The following is a 12869-nucleotide window of genomic DNA, read 5'->3' as shown; positions in this document are numbered from 1 at the left end:
ACAACACATACGCGGGGATGCGAGCTCAAACAACGGCCTAATAGTACTACGGTGTATCAGCTTAGCTGCCGTAAAGCAAGTGTCGTTATTGCCGCAAATGTAAACAAAGCGCCGCATAATGGATACATGACAGACAGCGGCTAGTTTTTTAAGTTGGCCCCCTTCCTCGGGTGGCCCAACAGCGGCGGTGACGTTATCTCTCCGTCCGGCATCATTCAGAGTACGTCACATTGGGAGGGGAGGGAGCCAGCTGGCGGACGCGACGATCAGCTGACTGACAGTCTCAAAAAAGATAACAATTAAACGGCCAGGGCCGTCGCACCACTCAGAAGTGCAGTGAGCAGCGTGGTTAACAGTTAAACAGTTAAATGTAAACATGGAAGAAAAGCGGGTAGGCCCTCTGGGTGGGGAATTCAAATTAAAAAAAGAATATAGATAGAACAACTCTCAGAAAATGTAAATAAGTTGGTTTGCCTCAGCGACTGGCTGGAAGATGAGTAAAGAAGAGGGCCACATTTATGTGTACACTACACACACTTTGCACACATTCTAAATAATACTGTTTCTGTTACTGTTGTAAGGCTCTGTTGTGTGTTTGTTTTTGCTGAGAAAAAGAAAATGTCTTCAACAGAAAGAATGTTAATGTTAATGCCATCTTGTGGATTTATTGTTATAATCAACAAATTCAGTACTTATGTACAGTATGTTTAATGTATATATCCGTCTTGTGTCTTAGCTTTCCATTACAAAAATAATTTACAGAAAAATATGGCATATTTTAGAGATTGTTTGAATTGCGATTAATTACGATTAATAACTTTTAAGCTGTGATTAACACAATTACAAATTTTAATCGTTTGACAGCCCTAAAAAATATATTTTATTATGGATCAAAATTATTTTTCGAACAGATCATGTGACTAGCACCTTAGATGGTCATTTGCTTTGCATATAATTGAAAAAAATTAGGGGAGGGCAATTTTATTTTTCAAATGATTTTTTGGGATTGAATGAGCTAGACACAAATGTCCTACCCATAATATGGCCCAAACACAAAAAGGATTGCTTCAATCAAATAAAACTTTTTCAATGAAAAATTAAGTGTTCAAATGCTAATTTTTCAATCTCAAATATTTTTTCGCATTCAAAAACATTTTTTATGATTGATTTTTTTTTTTTTTTTTATTAAAGTGATTTTTCTTTTTGAAAATATATATATTTTTGAAGCAACTTATTTTTGATTGAATAATAAAGACGTCCTAGCCAAAATGTTGCCCAAACACAAAACATTACTTCAATCAAAAAAGTTGCTTCAATCAAAAAAACAAAAACAAAAAAATTCAAAGAAAAATAGCTTTCACATGCATTTTTTTGAGTTGGAATTTTTGCAAACATTTTTTTTTTTTTTGATTGAAGTGACTTTTTTTTGATTGAAAATATATATTTTGATTGATGCAACATTTTTTTATTGAAGCAACTTTTTTTTAATTGAATAATAAAGACACAAATCTACCTCCATATGGCTCTGCCCAGGGGATACAATTTTTGACTGGGGTAACTACATTGGCACGACACCAGCGGACGTACTGTACCATATTCAATGGTTGACGATCTTGGCTAAAAGTATTGCCTAAGCATTCTGATTTGGAATTCCCCTCAAGAATGATGGGAAACAAAAAGTGCTCATTGTCAACTTATTAAATATAAATATTCTTGTAAGTTAATTTTATTGCTGACACTGCATTTCAGGGTCATCAACATGTTGTGCCCCCCCGTCCCAAAAGTCATACTCCGCCTATGTGTGAAACATATCATGTTGAGGTTTAAAATTATCATTCTTTAATGAACTTTTCAACCTGACACGTGAAATGTATGACCATATAACGTGATGCTAAACTTTGATGTATTTTTTTCTTGTAGTAACATGCTTCTGTAAAGAAGAAATAAGCAAGGATGGAGGTAAGAAGTATGAAAAAAAAAACACTATTTTAAGATGTTATTTTCGGAGGGGTGAAGGGTTACCAGACAGCAGACATTGAATAAACGTTGATTTTCCATCAAAATCATCAGTATGGTTGACATCGAAATTTTCGACGTCGAGTGACGTTGAACCAACGTTGTTCTATGGTATGTCCAGGCTATGGTTGGGTTAACATTGTTTTATAGTTGATGAACTAATGTTGACAAATAGTTGATTTATGACAGACCGGGAAATATGATTGAAACGTCATTGGATTATGGATGAGCGGGCATTTTGGCCGAAAATAACGTTGATTCAGCGTTGTTCCAATATTACTAGTCGTCGAAATGACGTTTAAGTTTTGTAAGGATTTCAACGTTGAAACAACATTAATCGAGGGTGCAAAACTGACGTTGATTCAATGATATAAGATCGACAGCGAAATGTTGATCCAACATCTTTTCAACGTCCGTCTGCTTTCTGGGTTCTAACTTCTTAACGTAGTATGTCAATAACTTCTCCACAAAGATCCACAGGTGTACACTGTTGGTGTGGTTTATTGTAGTTTTCAGGAGAATGAAAGAAACTGGCATACAAATATAAACTTGGGCAGCAGTGTGTTCACATGTAATGGAGCAATTTATACAGACAGCATACCACATAAATACAGTTTCACAAATTTAAATTACAGTTTGAATTCAGTGGATTAAGAAATCCACAAATGACCTCCCCAAGTAATTACATTCTCTTTAAATATTTTCACTTTTTAGCTACAAATTGCACAGATTGATACAATTAAGCCCCTCCTGGAAGCAATAACTTTATACCTGAAATGCTTCCCTTGCTTTTAATCTAGTGCAATTATGATATTTGATTTCTAAATACAATAAATACAGATCCTTCAGTAAAGTCAAGTCTAGTTTGCCAAAATACACCCAAAGCTAAGTGGTGGTGAAAAGTGAAAATATTCAATTCCACTGTATCCAGTGCGGATGCTCACAGCGTCATTATCAGGAGGGGGACAACGAGAGGGCGGGTTCAGTGTAGATTAGCATTTAAAGATGCTACTCTAAATCTGCAATTGAAACAATAAAAAACACTCCAGCTTCATGTGTGTCAGTAATCATTTGTCATGACAATTTAAGTGGTGCACTGCAATTTTGTGTTGGTGCTGCAAAAGCAATAGTTCGAAAGCGCATTGCTGCCATAGTAGGGAAAATAATTGCATTATAACCTTATACAAATTATGATGAAACATGACAAATATCACATTTTAATGTGAAGGTTCAGATTTTAACGAAATGACGAACGAAACGAAACGGGGAAAAAAAAATCACTTCATAATATTATGAATTTTTACACTTTTTTTTTTAGTTACATGATTACATTTCAAAATGTAATAAATTAGCACAATTCACATTTTAATGTGATATTGAGCAGCTTTCCCCAGCTGTGGCACCAATATACTCTTGGATAGCACAAATTCTTATCTTCTATCAAATTTAGTCAATATCAGCAAAATGTTCGCAGAATATTAATGTGATTATTCTATCAATTTTTTAGCCCTATTTCAACAATGGTAGCAGTACAGTGGTTTAAAAAATGATGCCTCACACCACTTAAATGGTATTCATTTAACACATCATTAAAAGGCGAAAATGACAAAAATGATGAGTACGCTCCAGTGACATGCTAAAATCAAACAAAAAGTAGTCTAAAACAGCAAACGGGCTGAAAACAAAAGGCACAAAAATACTATTTGAAACCAAAGGTGGCCTCTCCGATCAACTGGAGACTAAGCATTTAGATTTAGTTTAAGACTCATTCCAAAATCATTCCAGGTGGAGAAATGTGATGTCATCGATCTGCTGTTGTAACTTTTTTGTACTTCTTCCTCTGGTGTTTCACTGCATTAAATTATCATTTATCAGTGTTGTAACTATTCAGCTCTTGGAGCTGGTGCCAACAAAACAACATGTGTTTGTATTAACTATTGGACAAAGTAAGGTATTGAAGGTCAGAACAAACAGTTAAAAGGTTAACAATATTTATAATTAACATTATCATTACAAAGTCTTTCTAACTAGGTGTAACTAGTTTTGAATGGATTTTTTTATTTAGGATATTTGTAAAGTAATTCATTATTGCCTTTTTAAAACTTAAATTACAGATATCAGCAAAATCCAAGACAAATGGTCATTTTTGCCATTCATGTGTGTGGGTGGGGTTTCTCGTCACAAATATTTACAATTCAGTTGAAGAAATCCACTGGTGACTTGAAGATCTTCAACTAAACTGTCAGCCACAAACTATATTAGATGCATCATCAATTTGATAACTCAAGCTATTAGGACTGTAGTTGTAGATTTCAACAAGTTTGAGAATGGATTATTCAATCACCAAAAGAGGTTACCCCATTAATGTTTATCTGGAATGGTATACTGATTAAACCAAACCAAATACACAAGTGACGGTCTCGCCAAAGTCTTTAAGGAGAACTAATTCTTGGCAAGAGATTGATGCCAGAAAATGACTATTAGTTTGATTGACGCACTTCTTAGGCTGCTTTTGGTTAAACTAGATCAACTGAAGTTTAATCATACTACTATACTATAAATCACAATAACTTACATGACAGATTACACCGTTCTGATTTTTTCATATATTGACATGATTCTGTTACTGGTTTGGGCCGTAACATCTGAAAATCATTGTTAAACACTTGGACATGAATGGCAAAAGTGACGTCGTTTGTGCAAGGCTAAATGGCATTTCGCATACAGTATGTGAAATGGCAATTGCCATTAGGAAGGACTGTAGTTATAGATATTGAAATGTTTTGGTTGTTTTTTTTGTGTGTGTCGGTGATTGAATTAAATATCTAACACATCCTGTCTAGCTGTAAAATGTACAGAGAGCTTGACACAATTTTAATGGATGGGAAATACAGTAAATAGAGGACTGACACATCTTTAGCTCTAGTTTGGATGCTCAAAGATGTAAAGGCAAATGTGACTGTTGAAAACAGAAAATAGCAACATTTGCTATGAGTAAATTTAGTCCACAAAGTGGGAGCTTGCTCTTGACAAATTTTGTAGAACTTTGGGGAAAAAAATACTACTTGTGGGTGTAACGGGTACACGCAAGTCCATGTGGAGCGTGGAAACCTCCCTGCCGATTCCTTCATGTAAGAACGCTAGCGGCTTGCCGTTGGCTCGAGCTTTATTGGCGCAGTGGTTACCGTGCTTGCCTGCCGAGTGGAAGCGTCGTGGCGCGCAGGTTCGCGTCCCGGCCTGGTGGGAGCGGAACGCGGGGCGGCGCTGACACACCGGTTACATTGGTGCCGTGACCCGGATCGGCAGCGAAGGTTTCGGGGGGGGTGAGTGTAACGGGTACACGCAAGTCCATGTGGAGCGTGGAAACCTCCCTGCCGATTCCTTCATGTAAGGACGCTAGCGGCTGTGCCGTTGGCTCGAGCTTTATTGGCACAGTGGTTACCGTCCTTGCCTGCCGAGTGGAAGCGTCGTGGCGCGCAGGTTCGCGTCCCGGCCTGGTCAGAGGTGGGAGCGGAACGCAGGGCGGCGCTGACACACCGGTTACATGGGTAAAACTTCAAGAGTATTCTCAACTAGCTTTGCCTAGCAACCGCTCATTTAGGATTCCTTCAGGAATCAGACAAAGCAAGATGTAAGATTGTCCTTGATGTATTAAAAATGCTGTTTTTGTTTTGTTTTGTTTTTTAAACCTGAGGACGAGAAGTTATGGCTCACTATTCAAGAAATTTGATTTTGCTGACAACTAGTTAAAAGGTTCGTAGGCCACATTCCTGTGACCAAGCACATTTTCAAGAACGTGACTAGTAACAATAGAACAATGAAGAAGACCCAGGGCAAAATAAGGCTGCAATGTTGCGTAAAACACATGAACCAGGCCAGAGGGGTTGGGTGTGTCACAAGAATGAGCTAAAGGCAAGCTTGCAGAGATTGCAAAGTCTCATCAAGAGATTTTGGCTTGAATGGAGGGACAGTAAACACAAGATCAAATAGGATAAATACTGACGATGGTAACTCACGACACACAGCCGTAAGGAACAAGACAAAATGGACGTTGGAACCACGGCACAGTCAATGACTTCACGTAGTAACAATAATAAGCAGCACATAGTTCTCTTCATCCATCTGCAGGCTGCATGCAAGCAAGTGGGATGAGAGCCATATTTAAAAAGCCATCTTTGTGGAAGAACACCTGGGATGAACACGATGTCTGGAGTCAGGGAGGAGGGAACCAGGGAATCAACATGAAGACGGCGCCTCCTTGTGGAGAAGACAGGGTTTGGAGTAATGGAGTGGTTCAGCGCTATAGAGACAAGATGAAACACATAAAACAAAAAACAAACAAAAAATATGGTTAGCAATTACCCTATATCATAAAATATTTACATAGAGTTGTAAAAACTTGTTGTGCAGCTGTCATCAAATAATGCATCTAATGTGAACATGTTACTTGACGTGTTTAGGTGTTTTTTACGGGGATGTAACTCAGTAAATAGAACCTCCTTATACCATTTTGTTTTCTAAAACACTTGTCATTCGGAAGACTGCCTACCTTCCATCATCGCCTGCGACCCGACCTTGACTGCGAGCTGTGCGCTCTGGCAGAATTGGTCGCCTCTGCTTTGCTACTCGAGCGTTTACTGGAATTCACGCGAAACTCAGATGAACGCCTAGACTCTCTACAAATGCCGGAAATCCTGCTTCTGCCTGCTGGATCGTTAGCATTGACAGATGTGGCTGTCCGGGTCTCTGGATATTTAGCATTTAAATGGGCCAAGAGCACGTCTGACTGAGACGCAACTGATGGACGTGCAGATTTCGACCTAGGAGCCACTGGTTGCTTTCTACGCACAGAATGGTCAAGATCTAGCTTTTCTTTAGGCTCACTCCATGCTTCAGGCATGTTAGCATAACCATGCATAGAGTTAGTCTGTGTTAAATTTCCCGCAAGGAACATTGATGCCTTTTGCCTGGAGGAGGACACGGGTACGACACGAGTTGTGATGAACGTTTCTTGGCGCGAGGGAACAGAAGCTCTCCGGCTTTCTTTTCTCGTGTTTGTTTGAAGCACAGACTCGCCGCTGGCCGAGCCGATGGAGCTCTTACGTGAGCTGGAGCACCCGGCACTTGACCCCGAATGAGAAACATCACTGACGCTCCGACTTCGCACGAATGTGGCGTCTCGGGGAAGAAGCCCCTTGGTTGTGTGGGCGCAAGGAGTAAGCGGGGTTCTTACGGGGCTCGTGTGGAGGCTTCGAGTGAGTGCTCGTAGGTGGTGGGTGGCCATAGCGGGAACACTGCTTCCCAGAACTGGACTGGCTCGCGGGCTGCTCCTCACGGTGGGGCGCGCCGGGCTGTTTCTGGGGCTCCGTCCTGCTCGTCCCGACTTGGTGGCCAGCTCCTTGGCTCTGGAGCGGCGAGGGCTGCTGTTCAAGCTGTGAGGAGACAACGGGGTCTCCAGATCCTCCAAGCGCTGCGTAAGAGCCAATTTCTGCTGGATGGCCATGCGCAGCAGGGAGTTAAGCGTCTTCTTCTCATCCTCAGCGGCTGCCAGCTGTCTCTGCATTTCATCCAGTTGGGTGACGTACTGGTCGCACCTGAGAGATGCACACGCGATAAAAAAGTCCAACGTGCACAAACAGCACAAAAACAAGGCGTTAAAGATTACACACATCAAACAGTGGACTGTGAGGGAGGTGCTCGCCACTGCATTTTAAACCTTTATCGATTAGCCATGAATCTAGCAGTGATTAATCAGTAATTAATGAAAAACTGGTAGCATGCTAAAAGGTTAACATGGACAAACTGTGGATCACTTGTTCAAAGATTTTAAGGACTGATTCTCTGGGCAGTCAGCCGATCAGGTTGTCTTATCAGACACTCAAGATAGCACTATGTCAGACCACTGCAATAAAAGTCTACCGTATCACTATCAGAAGACTAGAAACACCTTATATTCAGTCGTTTACCATGATTGGGCTATGTCTGGCTTTATTCAGAGACTGACTCACATGGTTGTCAAATTTGTGAGAGGGTGCATGTTGGCATGAGGAACAATGGTTTTGGTCAATAAATGGCCTCAAACTCATCCAAAATAATTTGCGGATTCAAACGATTCTGAAATAGTCAAAACTTTTTAAATTTGTTTATCGTAACTGTCCATGACACAGTGAAATGGTTTTCCACCTTGGGGGTGGGTGGTGCACTCCTTGACTTGTATGGAATTTTGAAAATATTTTCAAGCATTCGTATCTTTTGCCGTTTTTAAACATTTGGTCTCAGGACAAGTGAAAATCTTAACCTATCTTAATATGGTAACTGCATGTATTCAAAGGATTTGTATTCCCACTGAACAGGGAACAGTGACATTGTTTTTCAGCTTAGCGGGTAATCACTATTGGTATTTTTAAAAATAAGGTTTACAAGATGTTATTTTTTTATTTTTATTTTTGATCTACCTTTGTCCTGTAACTGCGTATGACAGGACCCATCGGGTAACCACATATTCTAGTCTTGTCAAGTCAATCGGTCGGTGAAAGTCGGACCAGATATATACAGTAGTACATACGGTTACCATATCCAGCATCTACAAATATCATGGACAGAGAGGCGGTAGCTTTGATTGCGAAAATGCTTTGGTCGAGGTGAACAAAATGCTGTGTGGCACTGTGGTGTCTGACTGGATGCTCTGGGGAGGACAGTTTGGGCCATCCGTTCTTCAGGGAATGCATGAGATAATGTTCATGTACTTTTATCACTGCTCACAGGCAGGTTACCAAGTGTTGTTGATGATGTTCATGATAATAGTCACTCAAGACATCAAAAGTGCAGGGAGGACCCCACTCCTACCCAATGGGTACCAAACTAGGTAATGCATACCTGTCAAGTTGTACGATTTTGGCGTAATTTGTACAAGTAAGCACTGATTTTTAAATGTATACGCCGTACGTTCAAAATCTGTACTTTTTCCATGCATTATGTTTTTTTTCTCCAGTCGGATTTTGTCACCGTTTCGGCAACGAGACAATGTGCGTTACAACGCGTTACTACGTTGGTTGAATGACGCGAGAAAGTTCAGAGACACGGAGAGAGAAGAGCGGGAGTGAGAAAGAGGGAAGAATGAAACACGATGCTAGGCTAGGTGGCACCAATATTTCCTTATTGCAGCTGACAGCCTACAATCTACGCCCACTTGATGCTACACTGGATATCACATGCATATAAAACTAGATGCGAAATGATACTCAGTGGCGTTAGTAAACAGCCGCCATCTTAAAGCAGTACACCTCTCAGAAAGGCTGTTGTAGTGAACCTTCCGAGCGAACCTAAGTAACTTTTTTATCTAAAATACTCCTAAATCGGCAAAATCTTGACTTGAATCTATCTTCAAATGATGAAACAATTTTAAAACTTTCACAAGTCGAAAGTAGACAGAAGGGAACTAATGCACAAACGGGAGCAATTTTAACAACTTTAACGGTTGATTCACAACATTAAATGACTTCCAAACATAGCAAAGGTTACTATGTTGTTGTTGTTTTTTTAATGGAAAAAAAAAACAAAAACATAAAAGGTAACACCAGTTACCGTACTTTGCCAAGTAACTAATTACTCTTACATTTAGGTAACGGAGTACTTTTTGGGAGAACTAATTTGTAATTAATTACTTTTTTAAAGTAAGATTAACAACACTCATGAAGATGCAGTCTGGAGAGTGAAAAGCTATGCTGTGATGAAAGAGGAGATTTTATTTTGCCAATTTGTTGCTGAACACAATTTGCCTGCAACTATGGCTGATCACTTCTCAGAATTAGCAAAAGATATGTTCCCTGGCTCAAAGATTGCATCGGTAAGTTAATTTTATCAATTGACCTTTTAATTTATAATTGGGCACATTAACGAAATACCTTTAAGTGAAGTGCTGCCATAAAAAAACATGATATATTGCCAAAAGAGCTACATACAATTATAACAGTTACTGTTAAATTTTAGTAATCATGATGTAGCTGAAGATATTGATTGTTCTTTGATTGCACTAGGTTATACTTGACAATATTACCAATAAATTCATATTATTTTAAAATTTTAGTTTTATTTTTGTTTCATATTGCACGCTATGTAAAACGTGGTAAGATTAGTCACCAATTTGTAAGGGCATACATGACTATTTGTAAGATTGACAACGGCCTCGGGTTGACAGGTATGGTAATGAGGTAATGGTGAAACTTTTTCTCAGTTGTATTACTTATCAATTGCGCTAAACGTTCACAGGGGGGCGCCAGACATCTTTTTAGCTAGATATTGGCTTGTGCTCAATTAATAGGTCTGTTTCCTGGGCCTTGACCACTGCTTATGCTCCAATCCCCCTTTTAGACATAATAAAGCACACATAGACAGTGTCATGCAATGAGCATCCAAGCATGATGCAAGAGATTTACACCCAATTCGAACAATTTACTACAACACAGCATATTCATTCCTATAATAATGCCAGTGGATACCCAAGTGAGCTAGGAAATAGATTAAACAATTATGTTTTTAACTGTTGTCTGTGCATTCCAACACAATCCATCTCTCATTTACGGCTGCTCTCTCTCCCCTGCTGAGGTGACCTGGCTCAGAAGGACAAATCTGCACACGGCAGAACATGTGGTTTGTAATCTTCACATGAACCAGTGGATTGACCACACACTAGTGTAATGAGCATCGTAAGCTTATTACACAAGTGGTGCCAAATGCTGTACCACAAGTACAAGGCCATTACAAAGCAAGAACAACACCGTAATGACAGATTAATATTAAAGCCTAGCCCTTAATTCAATGAAAAAAAAAATTTGATTCTTACCGACTTGCAAACATAACCCGGAGTGAAGAGAAGGTGGCAGCATCTTCTTTCAGTGCTTTGAGTTCATTTCGTAGTTTCATCATAGTTTCTGACACCATGCCCTTCTCGGTTTCATACTTGGTTTTTAAATTGGACAAAGCCAACTCAGCAGTCTGAAATCATATCAAAATGCAATTTCAAAATCTCATGTTACATAAGCACGAATACCATTTCAATAAAATCTAAATGAAATGTGTCACATATACAATATACTAATTGTTGTTTTTGCTGTGTTGGGCAAGTTTAAACTTGCACCAATTGTGCACTCAGTTGTGCTCCCTTCTGGGATAACCTTCTGTTCAAAATAACGTGCTGTGCAATTTAGGAATAGAAAGCAGTCAAATTGAGGCTCATGGGAGACTCACAAGAGACCATACCAATAGAGCAATATCAAAAGGTATAGTCCAAATGAAATTAAATGAATTGCTTGAGAAGGAGGGGTGCAAATTTAGTTGTACAGTTTTACATTTTTTTATGTATAATAAAATATTGTTGTGCTTTTGGGTGTTCTTTGTTTTTATTCATTCTTTCATAATAAATTGAATTATTACAATGCATATTTGGGGGGGGGGGGGGGTGCATGGTTAGCATGTCTGTCTCGGAGTTGTGAGATGAAAGGTACAACCCAGGGCTTCGGCCTTCCTGTGTGGGTTTTCTCTGGGTACTCCAGCTTCCTTCCACATCCCCAAAACCATGCACGGTTGGCTGATTGAACACTCTCAATTCTCCATTGACTGTGAACAGTTGTTTGTTGGGGGGCGGGGGGGTGGGGGGGGATGCATGGTTAGCATGTCTGTCTCGGAGTTCTGAGATGAAAGGTACAACCAGGCATGAAAATGGGTCAGGGGTTAAAAAGGTGAGAAGGCTGTGGAGGAAATATGTTCCAGTACACTGTATTGTACACCCCAACAAAATATTGAGCTCTGTCGACCCACACTGTGTTTCAGCAGGGCCATGCAGAGACTGGTGGAGGGGTGGGCGCTCGTAGATCAAAAGGGGCACATGAACAAGTATTTAATACACCTTAAAACAACATAACTTAAATTTTAACCAGCTTTAGATAATAATTGGCTGTGACTGTGACATACTTTAATTGGGAGGGGGCAACAGTGATTAGAAATCAAAACTGTCATCAACACTTTCTGGCTGTGACTCAGTCAGTCTGCCTCTTTTCTTCCTTCAACCTCTGCATCAAAACTTCCTTCCTCAACTTGTTCATCTGAGAACAAACCACATCAGCTGGTCACTGAGCCACCAACAGCACAGTTTTCTTAAAACTATTATTTCATTATTATCCATACTTAACAACTCTAGCACCTAATGATTAATAAAGCAATGACATAAAAATCTTATAGAAAAATAACATTGTAATTGTGTTTATAATTGGATTTAATACCCGACTATCCTTGCAAACTTGTTCTTACCAGGTCTGCTATTCACCCAGCTGATGAGGTATCCACTGCCTTTAGCAGCCTCATCTAACTCCTTTTTTTATCCCTCAATCTCCCTTCCCTACGACGCATGTCTATGTAATGAAATATAAATATTTAAAAAAAACAAACAGACTCCCCGGTAGCTTTTAGTTTTAAAGCTTTCTTAATTTCTTTCTCACTCAATAACGATGGAGTTAGATTTGTGTTTTTATTATTCAATCAAAAAACCAAGTTACTTCTATCAAAAACAAAGTTGCTTCAATCAAAATACAGTATATACTTTTAATCCCCAAAAGTAGCTTCAATTAAAAAAAAAAGTTTTTGATTGCAATAATAAATTTGAGACAAAAAAAGCATTTGAAAACTATTTTTCTTGATTGAAACAAATTTTTCCATTTAAGTAATGTTTTGCGTTTGGGCCACATTTTGGCTAGGACATTTGTGTCTTTATTATTCAATCAAATAAGATGGGGCGCTACTTCGCGGTTTTCACTTATTGCGGCGGGTTTTGGTCCCCATTAACCGCGAAAAACGAGGGA

At 39.3% G+C, this 12869-nt stretch overlaps 1 protein-coding gene across 2 annotated transcripts in view; it reads right to left on the bottom strand.

Moving 5' to 3' along the window:
• Window positions 1–2499: 2499 nt before the first annotated feature.
• The window catches only part of zgc:162200 (uncharacterized protein LOC558638 homolog), a 34687-nt gene continuing 24317 nt past the window's right edge, over window positions 2500–12869 (bottom strand). Inside the window, exons 8-11 of one of the 2 annotated variants that reach the window (XR_009061674.1) lie at window positions 10859–11010; window positions 7250–7610; window positions 5384–6316; window positions 2500–5127 (exon numbers count right to left, since the gene is read on the bottom strand). Coding sequence is in view for 1 of the 2 variants with exons in the window: in XM_057824852.1 (XP_057680835.1) it covers window positions 6311–6316; window positions 7250–7610; window positions 10859–11010 (519 nt within the window). In the remaining variant the exon portion in view is untranslated. Of the gene's footprint in view, window positions 6317–7249; window positions 7611–10858; window positions 11011–12869 lie in introns of both variants that reach the window. The other variant, XM_057824852.1, reaches the window with a different exon arrangement.

This window comes from Corythoichthys intestinalis, chromosome 2 (genome assembly GCF_030265065.1).
Source record: "Corythoichthys intestinalis isolate RoL2023-P3 chromosome 2, ASM3026506v1, whole genome shotgun sequence".
NCBI classification, from domain to species: domain Eukaryota; kingdom Metazoa; phylum Chordata; class Actinopteri; order Syngnathiformes; family Syngnathidae; genus Corythoichthys; species Corythoichthys intestinalis.
Note: the sequence above shows the minus strand (reverse complement) of the source record. Positions and strands in the feature narration are given on the sequence as shown.